General features: G+C 38.5%; 1 protein-coding gene across 2 annotated transcripts in view; it reads right to left on the bottom strand.

Annotated features, from left to right (window-relative positions):
• DOP1A (DOP1 leucine zipper like protein A) overlaps positions 1 to 17,486 on the bottom strand; it is an 87,733-nt gene that overhangs the window by 14,138 nt on the left and 56,109 nt on the right. For both annotated transcript variants that reach the window (XM_007445881.1, XM_007445880.1), the window contains exons 20-26: positions 15,812 to 17,486; positions 14,864 to 14,975; positions 14,575 to 14,757; positions 13,031 to 13,156; positions 7,894 to 8,028; positions 5,079 to 5,134; positions 3,822 to 3,926 (exon numbers count right to left, since the gene is read on the bottom strand). In XM_007445881.1, coding sequence (XP_007445943.1) covers positions 3,822 to 3,926; positions 5,079 to 5,134; positions 7,894 to 8,028; positions 13,031 to 13,156; positions 14,575 to 14,757; positions 14,864 to 14,975; positions 15,812 to 17,486 — 2,392 coding nt within the window. The remainder of the gene's footprint in view (positions 1 to 3,821; positions 3,927 to 5,078; positions 5,135 to 7,893; positions 8,029 to 13,030; positions 13,157 to 14,574; positions 14,758 to 14,863; positions 14,976 to 15,811) is intronic.

The following is a 17,486-nucleotide window of genomic DNA, read 5'->3' as shown; positions in this document are numbered from 1 at the left end:
TAAATTGTAATATAAAAATGGTTTCGTGTGTGTGTGTGTGTGTGTGTGTGTGTGTATGTGTGTGTGTGTGTGTGTGTGTGTGTAGACAGGTATAAAAGGTTAAAAATACTTCATGAATGGAAAAAAATCCATTTCCATTGTTAAAATACCACTCAATATTTACCTTGACTTGCTTTTATTAAGATAAATTATATGTATAATTATTTCCAAACTAATATGAAAAGTGATATTGAAGAGCAATCATCAATTTCTATTTTATAATTAGGAATTTTTAAAGGATCAGTGGAATGGTTGGGGGGAAAAATAAGCCATCAGAAATTTTAAAAGGGAATTTTCTAGTATAACTGAAAATGTCCAACTTTTAATTTAAACACTCAGAAGATAACACACATTGAGAAGGAAGTAGGATCCTTCATTACCCGAGAAACAAGAAAGGAAGAAAAAAACAGGTGAGGAAACGGTAAATCTTGTGGGGGAGAAGCTACAAGTCATAATAGATGGCCTTAATTTTTTTTTTTTTTTTGCGGTAAGCGGGCCTCTCACTGCTGTGGCCTCTCCCGTTGCGGAGCACAGGCTCCGGACGCGCAGGCTCAGCGGCCATGGCTCACGGGCCAGCCACTCCGCGGCATGTGGGATCTTCCCAGACCAGGGCACGAACCCGTGTCCCCTGCATCAGCAGGCGGACCCTCAACCACTGCACCACCAGGGAAGCCCCGATGGCCTTAACTTTTAATGAAATCAGCCAGCGGGATATTTGGTGATGATTCAAAGAACTGTCCATATATTCCCTCTTTGAGCCTTAGAACAATTCAGAGGTAGGTAAGGCAGGTACTGTTATTCTTGACAGACGGGAAAATAGTCTTGGAGGAGTTTACTGATGTACCCAGGGTGCCAGAGATGAGGGTTAGAACTAGAGATCAGAAGATAAGAATCAGAAATCTTCATGAGAACGTTGTTTGAGTTCCAATGTTTACCGTTATCTGTCATCACTAAAAATTATCATACACACCAGTTATCTTAATCTTTGATCCAGAAATTGCAGACACTGAGTCCACTGCTCTTTTCATTACACCTTCAATGTCTAAAACTCCTTCAGCTTTTTGGTTTAGAGAACAGACAGCACGAGGGTGTAGGGATCACTGTGACCCCTGACATTCTCGGGCAGGACTGCTAGGTCACTGTGGCCGGGCTGGGCCCCGTTACTCAGCTTCTGCAGGCTGATCTAGTCTCCTCCAGCTCTCATCACTGTCTCTCCACCCCTTCTCTGCTTCCTGGCGGAAGACTACACCCCTACATTTACCGGAACACTTGAGGCCATTTTACTAAAGAGCCCTCACTTTCCCTCCCCTCCACTTCAAAATTTTCTAGACCACTGGTTGCCAAACCAGAATCACCAGTTTTCTTAAGGACAACAGAGAAGCTAAGTCTGTGTATATAGATCCTGACAACTACCCATTTAAAATCACCATCAGAGGGCTTCCCTGGTGGCGCAGTGGTTGAGAGTCCGCCTGCCGATGCAGGGGAAATGGGTTCGAGCCCTGGTCCAGGAAGATCCCACATGCCGCGGGGCAACTAAGCCCATGAGCCACAGCTACTGAGCCTGTGCTCTAGAGCCCGTGCTCCACAGCAAGAGAAGCCACTACAATGAGAAGCCCGCGCACCGCGACGAAGAGTAGCCCCCGCTCGCCTCAACTAGAGAAAGCTTGCACACAGCAACGAAGACCCAACGCAGCCAAAAATAAAATTACCATTAGAGCTACAGGGGTTGAACAGGTCAAAGTTCTTTGCACTTGGTTGAATTTACATCCATTCAGCGTGGTAACATGTGGACTGTGTGAGGTAATGTAACCCAGGTTGGAGAAAAGTGTATTCCCTTTCCTTCCCCTCTTCTGTCTTAAGCAGTCCTTTTCAAACTTTAGGGTGTACTCAAATCACTTGAGACTTATTAAAAGGCAGATTCTGATTCAGGTGGTCTGGGGCAGAGATTGCAACTCTGCATTTCTAACAAGCTCCCAGGCGACTCCAGTGCTGCTGGCTGAAGGATCAACCTCTGAGTAGCAAAGTCTTAGAGAAAATGCAGCAGGACTTCCCTGGTGGCGCAGCGGGTAAGACTCTGCGCTCCCAATGCAGGGGGCCCGGGTTTGATCCCTGATCAGGGAACTAGGCCCCACGTGCATGCTGCAACTAAGGAGCCTGCCTGCCGCAACTAAGACCTGGCACAACCAAATAAATAATTAATTTAAAAAATGCAGACTTCTTTCTCACTCTTACACCTGCCATTCCCTGGTCTCCATCCCCTCCCAGCTGTCTCTGGAATCTGGTGCTATCAAGGAGCCCCCCTCTCTCTACAATCTTCTGTCTAGCACTCTCCTCTTATATGACACTTATCATCGGCCAGGCACTATTCTAGGAATTTAACAAATATTAATTAATTTAATCCTCGTAACAACTTTATGAGGGGGGCCCTATTATCGTCTCCATTTTACAGACGGAGAGGTTAATAACCTGCCCAAGGCCATACAGCAAAGAAGTAAAGGAGCTGGGATTTGAATCCAGGAAGAGTCTTTGCTGTTCACTACTCAACATCCTCAGGTCATCCTTACCATTAATGATGACTTTCAAATCATATTTCCTCCTGCTACCTTGTCAGTTCTCTTTCTTCTCATGATCAAACATTCAAAGAATAATCCACACTTACTTTCTTCACTCTAACCCTTGCTGTGCTTATCGTCTCACCAAACTACTAAATCACCAATCCTCTCCAAACCATCAATAAACACAGCCTCTTATTATATATCATCTTTCTTAATCTTTCTGAAGGGGTTAGCCAAGCCCTCTTAAATTCTCTTTGCTTCTAGAACATTGAATATGCCTGTTTTCTTCTAACTTTCCGATGTTTCAATGTTTGCTTTTCTATCTCCTTTGCTGGCCCCCTTTCCTTCTTCTGTTGTCCTGTTATTTCAATCCCACCATCCACAGCACACAAACCTGCTACCTCCCACAAGAAACAATTCCTAGTCCATCTTCTTTTCCCTCTGATCCATTCTACTATTAATTTGCCAGTCATGACCCTCCTCAAAACCTGCCATCACTCCCACCCCCTGCCCAAGGCCAAACTTCTTAATGAAAATGCAAAACCCTTCCCCCTTCTAGCTCCCATCTCCCTTTTCATCCACCCACCATTCCACTGCTGTGCCCTACTTCCTGGCCAAACGAGACAAGGTACCTTGCCCAGTGTACCCTTCCCCTTCCTGTTCCACAAAGGCTTTCTGCTCCTACCACCTCCATTCACTGAGCAAATACTTCTTAGGGACATATTATGAGCCAAGAATAATGGAGAGCAAAAGACAGACATTGCCTAGGACATCATGGTGCATGCAGTTAAAGGTGACTGGAATTTACCAAATAATCACACACATTATTAACATATATCAGGAAACAACATGACAGAGAGAAAATGACTCTTCCAAATCTTTTTATGTTTAGGGCCCTGAACTCAAATGACCTCTAGGAAGTTCCCCTTCAGCCATCCTACTCACCCTTACCCCTTTCAATCCCACACTTTCTCCTAAGTGACTAAGGTTGCAACAGCTTTATGTTAGCACATTTACATTTTCCACGTGTATAAACACACAATGTTCCCTCTGAATCCTCCCCCCACCCTTTTTTTACTGGCCTCATATTATACATCTAGTTCCGTACCTTTGAGAATCCTATGAGAAGGTAGACGTCACACAGTCACCCAAAACATGTTATTCAGCAATCAGACAATGAACATTATTCTTTTATTTGAAATCATATTTTTAGGTGAAATTGCTTACCCAAGTATAAGAAACTGCCCTGGGGCTGGAAGGCTCAATTGTATGGAGTCTTTCAGAAGTATCAACAATGATGCCCAGCTATCCACTAAATTGGGCACTGGAATTCTGCAAGATAAACATAGCTTCTATATACAGAGAAAGCCCACATCAACTTTAACTTTCCCTGTATTTCCCCAGTCTTTACCATATTTTCCTACTACTTTCTCTGAAACATTTCCTGAATTTTTATAGACTGTGATAGAACATTTCGAAAAGCTTTATATTTTCTACTAATATTATATAAAAAAAGAAAACCAAGCACACTGAAAATATCCAGTGTAAATTATTAGTCTAGAAATTCTGCTGTATAGAAATACCAATTTTTAATCACATGGACTCTCAAAAGTAAAATACAATTGCAATAAATCTGTTTAATTACTGCCATCATAGTTACCCACTCAATCCTATTCTCTCCACATCTCTCTTATACTGGCTCTTTTTCCTTCACCTATGAGCCTCTATCTCATCTAAGGGGGAGTCATCAATCTAGCCTGAATATCAATCACCTCTAGAGAAATTAAGATTATTACCTCTGTTTCCGGCTGACCTTAACCCTAACTCTTCTCTATGTATCTAAATTCAGCTTTTAGGCAGTCCTTGCTCTAAATCACAACAAGTTTAACCTAACTTTATAAATGTTAATCATAGATCACAAACTGTTGCCAAGCTTGACGATTAAAATGGAAACTACCCTATAAGGGAGGATTAAGATTCAGGTTCTTAAGTAAGAAGCTTATCAAAACTCAAATCAACTAACTTCTGTTCAGTTGTCAGTTAAATGCAAAACTGGAATACGACAAAAAGAAGATATTTTCATATCATCATTCCTAACATTAAAAACAGATAGATTACCATATGTTCGCCTATATCAAAATAATGGATTTAGTGGCAGTAGGCATGGTTTCAAGAGTAGAATGTAGCTTTTCATTCATATTTAAATGATTTTCTTACAATTCACTGTTTTAATGTCCAGTGTATCTTTAATACACTTAGGTGTTTATGTTCGTAGGATTTGCATGACTGGGTCATTACGAGACCAATAACCTTTATTAGTATATCCGTAAACAATGTTTTTCAGTTTCTACTATTAGTTCTCTTAGTTTTAGAAGGAAAAAAAAAAGCAACTTCTTGAAAGAATTCAGGTGCTTTTCTCCTATATTTCCTAACTTTTATACATTGCTAAATGAAATGAGGAGAGAACCACATCAGTTATCTTACCTTTGAATATAAGCATAGAAAAACTGAAGCATGCAGACTTCCAGAGAAAGATGTTTCTATAAACAAAAGAAATCAGTTTTACAATGAAGAAAAACGCTGCCTTTCCTTTTCATAGTTGCAACTACTCTGTATTTTACTGCCAATTTTAAATTAAAAAATGAAAAGCAAACAAAATCAAACACTAGGTTGTCATAAAAACCACGCAGCTCTCTTCCATGCAGTAGGAAAAACACAGAAAAAAAGCTATTTAAAAAGTTGAAAATGGACAGAAGAAATCAAACTATTCTCAGTCCCCCACCCCAACTTCATATCCGAAGTTGATACCCCAAGTCATCACTTTTAATGATCCATTCACTCTGTAAGCGTCAACACTATTTTTATTTTAATCAGCCTATACTTGGCTGGGGCTATCAGAATTAGGTTGAAATTTTTTATGAAATGGGAATTTAAATCTATTTTACCATATGTTTCTGTTAAATTAGTGTAGTTGTCCCAAATTTAAACTAACTCCTAACAGCCTAAAAGGTAATATTTAACTAAAGGTAGTGCTGAGTGTAACATACAATAAAAAGAACACAACTGTCCTTAAATATCAGTAACTGGCAAGAAAATAATACTGATGTCCACCGAAATTTACCAATTCGTTACTTTTTAGTATGAACTATTCCCTTGAAAACTTCCCATTTTACCATATAAAGAAAAATTCAGAATTTAGTATATTGAGAGCAGGGGGTGCAGCAGGTGAGAGGTGTAGAATTTGCTCTTATTTGTTTTTATATCCTTATATCCTGTTTTTATATCTCGGGCACAAGTAGATGCTCAAAATATTATGCTGAATTGAGCTTTCACATGCAAATTTAAAATCCTATCACAAATGCCCCAGAGGTGATTTCAGAACAGTAAGGAAATTGTTAAAAAGTTAATAAGAGGATTAATCTCCAAAACATACAAGCAACTCATGCAGCTCAATATCAAAAAAACAAACAACCCAATCCAAAAATGGGCAGAAGACCTAAATAGACATTTCTCCAAAGAAGATATACAGCTTGCCAACAAACACATGAAAGGATGCTCAACATCACTAATCATTTAGAGAAATGCAAATCAAAACTACAATGTGATATCATCTCACACCAGTCAGAATGGCCATCATCAAAAAATCTACAAACAATAAATGCTGGAGAGGGTGTGGAGAAAAGGGAACCCTCTTGCACTGTTGGTGGGAATGTAAATTGATAACAGCCATTATGGAGAACAGTAGGGAGGTTCCTTCAAAAACTAAAAATAGAACTACCATACGACCCAGCAATCCCACTACTGGACATATACCCTGAGAAAACCATAATTCAAAAAGAGTCATGTACCAAAATGTTCATTGCAGCTCTATTTACAATAGCCAGGATATGGAAGCAACCTAAGTATCCACCAACAGATTAATGGATAAAGATGCGGCACATATATACAATGGAATATTAGCCATAAAAAGGAATGAAACTGAGTTATCTGTAGTGAGGTGGATGGACCTAGAGACTGTCATACAGAGTGAAGTAAGTCAGAAGGAAAGAAACAAATACCATATGCTAACACATATATATGGAATCTAAAAAAAAAAAAAAGAAAAAAAAAACAATGATCAGAAGAACCTAGGGGCAAGACGGGAATAAAGATGCAGACCTACTAGAGAATGGACTTGAGGACACGGGGAGGGGGAAGGGTAAGCTGGGACAAAGTGAGAGAGTGGCATGGACATATATACACTACTGAATGTAAAATAGATAGCTAGTGGGAAGCAGCCACATAGCACAGGGAGATCAGCTCGGTGCTTTGTGACCACGTAGAGGGGTGGGATACAGAGGGTGGGAGGGAGGGAGATGCAAGGGAAGAGATATGGGGATATATGTATATGTATAACTGATTCACTTTGCTATAAAGCAGAAATGAACACACCATTGTAAAGCAATTATACTCCAATAAAGATGTTAAAAATAAATAAATAAAATAAAATAAAAATAAATTCACAGCAGGAAAGAAAAAGTTAATAAGGACACTGGCTATTCACACACGCAAGTAGTACACTCTTCAGGCAACCGAAAAAATAATATTTTCAGATACGTGTAATAATTCTTTTAAGGAAGTGATTAGGTCTATTCTGCCTTGGCTTAAAATCTAATGTTTTCAGTTGGTAAATATTTTTTAAGAAAATAGGACCTGTTACTGTTGCTGGAACAAAGAGCAAAAAAAGTAGAGAAGTCCATAACTTTATTAATTTGTAGACTTTTATGTCTGCCTAGCTAGAGACAATACATTGTGAATGTAGAGACTCCGTTATTCATTTTTTGGTAGCCCTTGCACAGCACAGTTTGTACATGGTCAAGAAATGACACTGACTAGAACTAAGGTGACGGCAAAATGTGGGGAGTTTACAGACTTGAGACATTCATTCTGAAGAGAATGCAGTAAGAAGCTGTGAAAAAGGCAACAACTGAGGTAAACAGACCTTGGGCTCTGGCTTCTGTGCTCTTCCTTTACATGACCAGAAAAAATTTCACCTGAGAATTTGGTCCCACAGCCCCTAACTGCCTTAGACGTACATCTGGAGAGCTATGAGCAGTGAACTGCTCTTCACTGGCCACAGGGATGATCACACAGCAAGTCACTGCAGATACTGAGAACTGTTTTTATTAGGGCAATTCGAGGAGCACATGCAGTCATTTCTGCAATCCTTTTAAATAAAAGGATGTATTGTACAAAAAATATCTTACCTACCAGGGTCATTTCTGAAATACAACTGGAAACAAATCAAAGTTCTTCTTACCTTGTCCTTGGCTATGGCTGGGGGCTGCTTTAAAACTTCTTTCACAGTCTGTATGACCGTTTCTGCTCTCATGACACTGATTGAACGAACCAGTTCTACTAGTAAAAGCTGTTCTTCACTGGCTGCAGGAATAACCTGGAGAATACATCATTGTATTCACTTATGTACGTGTATATTTAAGTCTTTTAAGACAAATCACAGAATCAAGAGAGTATTTTATGGCCTCTTCTTTAGGTAAAATTTCTTTTTTTATCAATATAATACCTGTACATCATTTCAAAAAATCAAATAGGACAAGCCTTTTAAGACAAAATAGCAGTGCCCTCACACTTCTCATGCCCCAAAGCAACAATGCTCAACTCTTAGCTCTTTTCTATCATTTCTGAATAATATACACTGTTATTACTTTTCCTACTTCACAATATTTTCTTTAATTTTACACATCATCTACTGACTTCCTACTTTAGAAGACAAAGGTTTAGCTCTCTTACACTTTTCTCCCTATCCTCCCAACGTAGTTACATCATAACTTCATTTAAATCAACATCTAGGGTTCACATGACTACTTATGGTTATGCTGTGTATTATCACTGCATGTCTTTTCTTGTACGACTTTTTGTTTTCCCTAGAGTTAAACTGTTTTCTTTTGCCAATCTTTAAAATAGTTTTCATTATTCATTCCAATGATAAGGTTCAGCGAGTCTAGATTAATAATTTGCCTCAAAGAAATATAATTGTTTTTAATTTAATTTAATTTTTTAAGGACTTCCACAAAGAAACACTGGATATAATGAACTATGTATGTGCTTTCATTCATTTCAGAGTTGGTTATGATATGAAGAATTATTTATGCATATTTTGTATATAAATTTCCTCTTTTCACTAAAATCATGATGAAAAAAATAAAAGATGTACGAATAATTGTATATCAACCAGCAGATGGATGAAATAAATGAATATACATCAATGGAAAGGAATACAATACCCGTATTCGTAATATTTTATATGTAAATGTGTTTAAAAAGAAAATATGGTTATCATTAAGCAGTATGATTTCAGTTGGATTTTTCTACCTTTATTAAAAAAAACTTCCTTAATTGTCACGATGTGTTTAATAGAAGTGTGTGTGCACATACACGTGCATTTGTGTGTCTGCACTATTTTTGTTTGCTTGGTTTTCTCTATCACATGTTCATCCACAAACATGCCAAAGACGGTAAATGTCCTGTAATTGTGTATTCAAAAACATCAGATAATTAATCTCTCTACCTTCTACTTGGGTTGGTACTCTCTAGGCTTGCTATACAGTATCATCTTGATATCTCTCCTGTGACCATCAGTCTTAAAGATTCCCTTTCCTTTTCTTCTGTGTCGGAACTCCTATTTCTTGGATCCCATCTTGCCTTTTTTCTTGTTTTTTTTCTCCTCTAGTGGAGATACACCTTACAGTAGCTGAGAAAGGGTGAATTGATCACAATTTTTTTGTTTTTTTGAGACATTTCATGGTCAAAACTCACTTGAGTGACAGTTTGGCTTGGTTAGAATTACAGATTGAAACTAATTTTCCCATCATAATTTCTAGTGCTACTGTTGACAAGTCTTATCATTATTCCATTGAATATGACCAGTATTTTCTCTTTAGAAGATTGTCAGATCTTTCTTTTGAATTTTTTTAAATTTTTATTTATTTACTTTTTTGCGGTACGCGGGCCTCTCACTGCTGTGGCCCCTCCCACTGCAGAGCACAGGCTCCGGATGCGCAGGCCCAGCGGCCATGGCTCACGGGCCCAGCCGCTCCGCGACATGTGGGATCCTCCCAGACCAGGGCACGAACCCGCGTCCCCTACATCGGCAGGCAGACCCCCAACCACTGCGCCACCACGGAAGCCCCTGTAAGAGCTCCTTTTTATCTTCAGTGTTTTGAAATTACTTGCTGATCTTTGTGTAGATATATCTCTTTTTACAGTGCCTGCAGCAACTCATTTCCTTCATTTCTGTGGAATTTCCTTGTACTATTTCTTAGATACTTTTCTTCCCTCATTTTTTCTATTCCTTCTTTCTTCAAAAAGATATTGAGCCTCCGGTATTACTTCCCTAATTTTTAAATCTCCTTTCACCTATTTTTCATATCTCTAAATTTACATTCTATATTTGGTACTTGTCTACTTCCACTTTCCAACCCTTATAACTGATTTTGTTTTGCTTCTGCCATAAAATTTTTTAACATTCAAGATAATTTAAAAATTTTGCAATAGTCTTTCTTATAATCTCTTCTTATTTCATGGATGCAATATGGTTTTACCTCTTGAAGGACATTACTATTATTTACATTTTCTTCTGTTACCTGCATTGTTTCTTTTGACTTTCTCTATTTAGTTGTTTCGGTCTTTGTCTAATTTTTTGAGACTTTCTTCATATGACTTGGCGCTCTATCAATTTTAAGTGTGAGTAATAATAATATAACTATATAGATATATATTTACAGAGCGCTTATTAAGCGCTGTGCATTGGTAAGTGCCATATAGATTTCTGTCCTTCTTCCCTTCCTCCCTCTCTCTCTCTCTCACTTTCTTTCTGATTCGCACAACCCCATGAAGCAGTACTGCTACCCTGAAGAAGTCATATAGTCAGTGAGTGGAGAAGTCAATATTTGAACCCCAGCGATCTGGTTTCAAAGTCTGCGCTCTTAACAACTATGCTACTATTGCCTTTCAAAAAGAGAGTAAAACATGATGGGAACTCAAGCATTTGTGCGCAGGACTACTGGATAGGTGGGCCTTCCTGTGTGGTGATAGTAGCCTAGTTTGTTTTTGCTAGGAGACTCAAAAACTTCAGTAGCTATAGATCTTTTCTCTTGGTCAGGTCATTTTCCTAGAGAGGAATCCTCCAAACTCCTACCTGAGGGACATAGTAGCTTCCTGCCATCTCACTGGGGTGAGGGTGATTCCCATTTTTCAAAATGTAGACTTTTGAATGCTGGTTTCAGCATGAAGTCTAATTTCTACTTGTGTCAACCTTATGCCCTTGGGTCAAGAGCCCCTCTTTTTTTTTTTTAAATTAATTAATTAATTTTTGGTTGTGTTGGGTCTTTGTTGCTGCGTGCAGGCTTTCTCTAGTTGTGGTGAGCAGGCACTACTCTTCATTGCGGTGCATGGGCTTCTCATTGCAGTGACTTCTCTTGTTGTGGAGCACGGGCTCCAGGCGTGTGGGCATCAGTAGTTGTGGTGCGTGGGCTCAGCAGTTGTGGCTCGTGGGCTCTAGAATACAGGCTCAGTAGTTGTAGCGCGTGGGTTTATTTGCTCTGCAGCATGTGGGATCTTTCCGGATCAGGGCTCGAACCCATGTCCCCTGCATTGGCAGGTGGATTCTTAACCACTGCACCACCAGGTAAGCCCAAGAGCCTCTCTCAATAAACTCTTCACATAGTAAACTTGACTCCAGTCTCCTGATGGGATAGGGTAAGAGAAGTGGGTGGTTGGTTGCTTGGGTTGGGAAAAAGGTATCTATAAAACTCTCAATCAATCCTCCAGATTTCAGCCCCATCCTAACTCTCTGCCTTTAAGAAGTACCTGATACTTCTACTTCCGGAAACTGTCTATAGTTTTTACAGTGGGAATTGATCCCCTTCTTGCAGCAACTTAGTAGAGCACAGAAGCTGATACTGATATCTAAGTCAATTACAGCTCAGACATGTGTTTTTCATCTTGCAAAATTTTGTAGACTCATTTTTTGATGGTGACCTCTCCCAATTTTTTGGTCATTGTGGGTTTTGCCATTTAAAATTTTTTTACTCTCATTTTTGGGAAGAAAGCAGAGAAAAATGCATGTGTTCAATATGCCATATTAAACCACATGTGCCTGACTGATTTTAAACAGTCTAGGATCTCAGTTCTGTCCAATGTAATATCTACTACTGAATCCTCACATGCAAAATGTCATATAAGTGGGAATGTTTATTTTTATTACTTTAGATATGTCAGCCTATATGTAATGTGAAATCAGCACAAAAATAAGATTAGAAACCTTTAGCTGAACAAATCATATATCTTATGGGAACATAAATTATTTAATAGCCTTAGTATTCTAATGAGTTAGTATTTATATCCGATATAGAACACTTTTTTGAGCTTTTTTTCTTTTCAGATTAAAAAAAGTTTATCTATTAATTTCATTTATTTTTGGCTGCATCGGGTGTTAGCGGTGGCACGTGGGATCTTTTTGTTGCGGCACGCAGGCTCCTCTCTAGTTGTGGCGCGCGGGTTTCTCTCTAGTCGTGGCACGCGGGTTTCTCTCTAGTCGTGGTGCACGGGCTCCAGAGCATGTGGACTCTGTAGTTGCGGCATATGGGCTCTCTGGTTGTGATGCGCCGGCTTAGTTGCCCCGCGGCATGTGGGATCTTAGTTCCCCAACCAGGGATCGAACCTGCATCCCGTGCATTGGTTTTTTTTTTTTTTTTTTTTTTTCTTGCGTTATGCGGGCCTCTCACTGTTGCGCCCTCTCCCACTTGCGGAGCACAGGCTCCGGACGCGCAGGCCCAGCGGCCATGGCTCACGGGCCCAGCCGCTCCGCGGCATGTGGGATCCTCCCGAAACGGGGCACGAACCCGCGTCCCCTGCATCGGCAGGCGGACTCTCAAGCACTGCGCCACCAGGGAAGCCCGGAAGGTGGATTCTTAACCACTGGACCACCAGTGAAGTCCAAGAACACTTCTTTGAGCTTTCAAACCCATAAAGCAACAAAATTTTCATATACATAATCCAAAGACAACATATGAATTACATTTAGAAATGATTTAAGAGGTCACACTGTAATGAAAAACTAGTCAAGATGAAAATTTCTCTCCATATTCTTGCTCTGTACCCTGAATGACTATCATTTAAAAAACACATTGTATTATATTACCATTTCTATGTAAAATACAGCTACAGTTTTAATATCACATTAATTACTTATCTTCACATAAAATATCTTTTATATTTATTTAAGAAATTTAGGTAATATATCATTATCTAAACCTGTACACAAACTTGTTGCCTTTCCACTACCCACCCTATCCCAGCCCCACTGCAACTAATGGAGAATTGAAAATCAGCATGTGCTCACCATATGCTTACCAAATGAAAAGACAAATACATACCTTGGTCCTAGTGGTGGTTTTGTTCTGTCTTCTTTCATTCCATACAAAGGCGATGGCAGCCATAAAGTGAACACCATGATTCATTGAAATGGGCCCCAATAATTCTAGGATCTGCTGTCTCAAGTTCTAAAAAAATTTAAGCAAATGACAGTGAATTAAAAATTATGGAAGCATTAATAACTGGACTGCACTTTTAGTTTTTCTTGAAATAATATACAGAACTTGTATGTTTTACTACCTAAATAATGGTAGAAGAAACTTTAATAGTGTTAAGAGATGCAACCATGGTCATTTTAATTCAAAAGGAAAAAAAAAACCTATAATAGTTTAATCCAAACATCAGGACTTAAATACAATTTTCTAATGATTTCTACCCTTCCCCCCGCAGTGCCCAGTGTGCTCCCATGACTCCCAGATCTAGGAAGTCAGGTCTAGGAGCAAGATGAGGTAATTGAGGGGTATCAATTTGACAACCTGCCATAGCCTAACATGCTTTTAAACATTCACATAATTTCCCTCTAAATATAAAGTAGAAAATTTGGAAAATACCTAAGAGTATAAGAAGAAAAATACTTTTTTTAAATCAACGATTAATCTCATCATATTAAGATAATCACTATTAACACGTGAATTTTCTTTATTCCTTTTTCTGCAGATAAATTTTTTTTTACATAATTAGAAATACAATATTTGTTTAATTATGTAACATCCCTGTTCCACTAAACTTTTAAGCACTTTCCATCCACTAAGGATTCTTCAAAACCACGACATTAGTGGCTACATAATGTAACACTGAACAGATAATTTATTTAATCATTCCCTCATTGTTCAGGATCTCTCTTTTTTCTGCCATTAAATAAGGCTATAATAAATATTTTATGTATATATTTACATAATTTTGATTACCTTAGAATTCATTACTAAAGTAGACTACTAGGTCAAAGACTATGAAACTTAAAGATCTCTGTATATTGCTAAACTGTTCTCCAGGAGAGATTTGCATATTAAAATGTCAGCTTGAAATGTCCTAAAAAAAGGAACAAAGTTATAACATGTATGAATGAACCTCAAAAATATTATGTCACATGAAAGAAACTAGATACAAAAGACCAAATAATGTATAATTCCATTTACAGGAAATGGCCTGTAAATGGAAAAAGCAAATCGATGTAGAGAAAACAGATTAGTGGTTGATTGTGGCTAGGGATGGGAACCGAGGGGCTGCAGATGGGCATGAGGCATCTTTCTGTGGTGAGGGGTACGCTCAAACATTAGGTTGTGGTGACAGTACTACAGCTCTGTACATTTACTAAAAAACAAAACAAAAACAAACACAAACATTGAATTATATATGCTTAAAAAGGGTGAATTTTGTGTTATGTCATCTCAATAAAACGGTTAAGAAATTACTTGATAACTAATTACACAATCCATGCAGAGTATCATAAATACTACTCAAATTATTCACAAATTCAGAACATAATCTTTGGGAGAAACCTCAAATAGCCTCTTGAGCACCAAGGATGAAGTGTGAATTATCTAACCTTTGTGGCTCCAAGATTAATAGTGGTAACAGAGGCGGATGCAGCAATGGGTATCTTTTCCGAAGAATCGGCCTGATGCAGTGTGCTCCAAAGCAGTGTCACAGAGGACATGATCATGTGAAGGATCGAGAGGATTCCACTGCGGGCTTCGAACAGGTGTTTCTGGTCTACATTGACCAAAAGCTATTAAAGTTGGGGGAAGAAAATGTATCACTTCCTGAGGTTTACAAATGGGACTTATTAGGCCTCATAATCTTTAAAAAGCAGTCAAATATTTGTGCAGTCTTACTTGGTGATACTGTGTAGTAGGGTCCAACAAACAGTAGTGGATAATGGCTGTGATCCCTTCCAAAAGGGTAAGAATCATATCTGGTGGAATAATTGATGCCATCCACAGAGGCCTGAAATAAAATGTATCCATTTGAACACAAGTTCTGTGAAAGAGAAGTTTGTGTTTTATCAGTAGTAAATGTCCAGCATGTGACAGGCACACAGTAAATGCTCAATAAATATTATATAAATAAATAACTAAGTGAATAAATTAGGAGCTTTTATATTCTCACCTAATAAAATAAGTGAGTCACATTAGATGTACTAAAGTTCTTTTTGGATAATAAATTCTACACAAAATAAATACAGCCAGTAAATCTCTAGCAACCATGTAATGGCAGGCATATCAATATTAAAGGATACAGGAAGTTTTCGTATATTTTATATCTAGTACCTGAGATTATACAGGAGATAAACCAGACACTAGTCTATTAAACATCTGGATAATTCTGACAGATTAATTTTGAACATGGCCTGGGGATACAGATAAAATTCGCCACCAAACTGAAAATCCTAAATGAGAAGTAAAATCAGATGGGAAAAGAATTACTTGTAATTTTAAATTAATTTTAGTGTGAAATTAATTTGCACTTAGATAAACACATCAGATAAAACCAGGGAAACCCTTTGCTGAGCTATTACTTTTGCCAGCTCTGTTAAGAGCATCAAAATTAATTTCAGCTCTTAGGAGAAAAAAGTCCTGTTTATATATTCCTTCTGTTTTCCACTCCTGATTCTTTTGTTGATACTCTTCCTCAATGTTCTTCTTTATGAAAATAAGATACTGTTTGTAACCTAATGATAACCACTAATTTACTTCCCCAAACTGCAACTGACTTACTAGATGATTAAGCAGTAATATAGGTAAAAAATGTTAATAATGACAAAATTAAAAATCAACCCTTACCTACTATCAGATAATCCTGTTTCATATTTGTACTGCTGAATTAGGTTATCTAGATTTCTGCAAAGCTGTAGTGTCACAGAAACAACCACTCTCTGTAGAACTTTTCCCATGTAAGGCAGAGTAGATGTGATTAAACCAATCCATTGTGGGTGCATCTTACAAGCACAGTGTTGATGTAAAGCTCGTATCACCGCACAGAGGAACATGCCTTGAGATGTGATTGGCTGGGCATGCAAATACTGAAGAGAAGTCATGGGCTGATGCGGATTGATGTGTTCCAGATCAGATACCACAAAATCAAAACCCGTTTCATTCTCTTCAGGGATAGTCATTACCCTGTGTTCTAGAACAATGAGCCTCTGAAGCACTTTAAGAAGCTGTGACTGGAGTGTGCTGCCACTGTCAAATTCATCTTCTGAGAAATTGATCAGGCTGTCCTCTGAGAAACCTTCTTCCACAGCAACCATGTTCTTACCTGCCATCTTTTCACTGTGCCATTTCTGTGCACTAAAGATAGATGACAGCAAACAGTGAAGAATCACTTTCTGAACTTTGCACTTAGATAACATATCAGAGATAAAACTAGGGAAACCTTTTGCAGAGCTTTCTATGACTTTTGCCAGCTCAGTAAAGAGGAGTGTCAAAATTTCGATGCTCATCATCTGCATGTTTCGATTGCCTATTAAATCTTGTGACGTAACCTTGACATGAGTTGGGTAATGGCTACGCATGTAATATAAGCAGAGGGAAATAAGGATTTCTATGTACATAGAACTCCGGAAATTATGATTCGAGTCCACAGGAATGTGACTATAAAAATCTTTGCCCATAACAGAAATCCGGTGTCTGGCCAATAGATTCTGAAGCAGAGACAACTGAGGAGTATATGCATTATTTACACTAGTGGTTGAAATGGCATTTACAAAAGCAATGGGGTTAGTTTTCAAGATGGCCTTGATGGCAGAAAAAGCATACAGAGTCCTTGATGAATCATACAACTGGAGATACAAAAGCACATGTTGATAGAGCGGATGGATGTTGAAATTGGGAGATCTCCGTGATCCTGGAGAACCCACGTCACTCTCAATTTCAGAAATTTCTCCCTCTCCACAGCTATACCAGTTCTCTAAATCCAGACCATCACTGAAGAAAACACTGGTTTGTTTGAGTTTCTCATTTGAAGTTTTTTTCTTGTCATCATCCTTTTTTCTGGCAAGTTTTACTTTAGGTTTTGCTCCTGGTTGTTTACCTGACTCCTTAACAATTGTTTCTTTCTCTGAGACTTTTTCTGATAATTTTTCTTTGAAGCTGAACTGAATACTACTGTGACTTCTCTGTCTAGATCTGGTTTCTGTAGAAGCAACAGAAGAGTCATGGAAAATCTGTGTGGTTCCTGAAATACAAGGTGAGGAGCTATTTCTGGAGATTCCATTTGGCACACACTCACAGCCTTCCTCTGCAGACACAGACAAAAACTGAGAATTTTCGTTACTCGGCAAAGCAATCTGACTCTGCTGAGCGGACTGATCCTCACTTTTAATCATCTCCTCGCCTGGATCTACATCATTGTCCTTTGGGGGAATATCTTCGATTTCTAACTGAGAGGGCACTGATGCAGATTCTGCTTCGAGGCCACTTACGACTTTACATATCAGGTCAAAGACAACCTGCTGAA

The sequence above is a fragment of the Lipotes vexillifer genome, unplaced genomic scaffold (genome assembly GCF_000442215.2).
Source record: "Lipotes vexillifer unplaced genomic scaffold, Lipotes_vexillifer_v1.1 scaffold413, whole genome shotgun sequence".
In the NCBI taxonomy this organism is placed as follows: Eukaryota; Metazoa; Chordata; class Mammalia; order Artiodactyla; family Lipotidae; genus Lipotes; species Lipotes vexillifer.
Note: the sequence above shows the minus strand (reverse complement) of the source record. Positions and strands in the feature narration are given on the sequence as shown.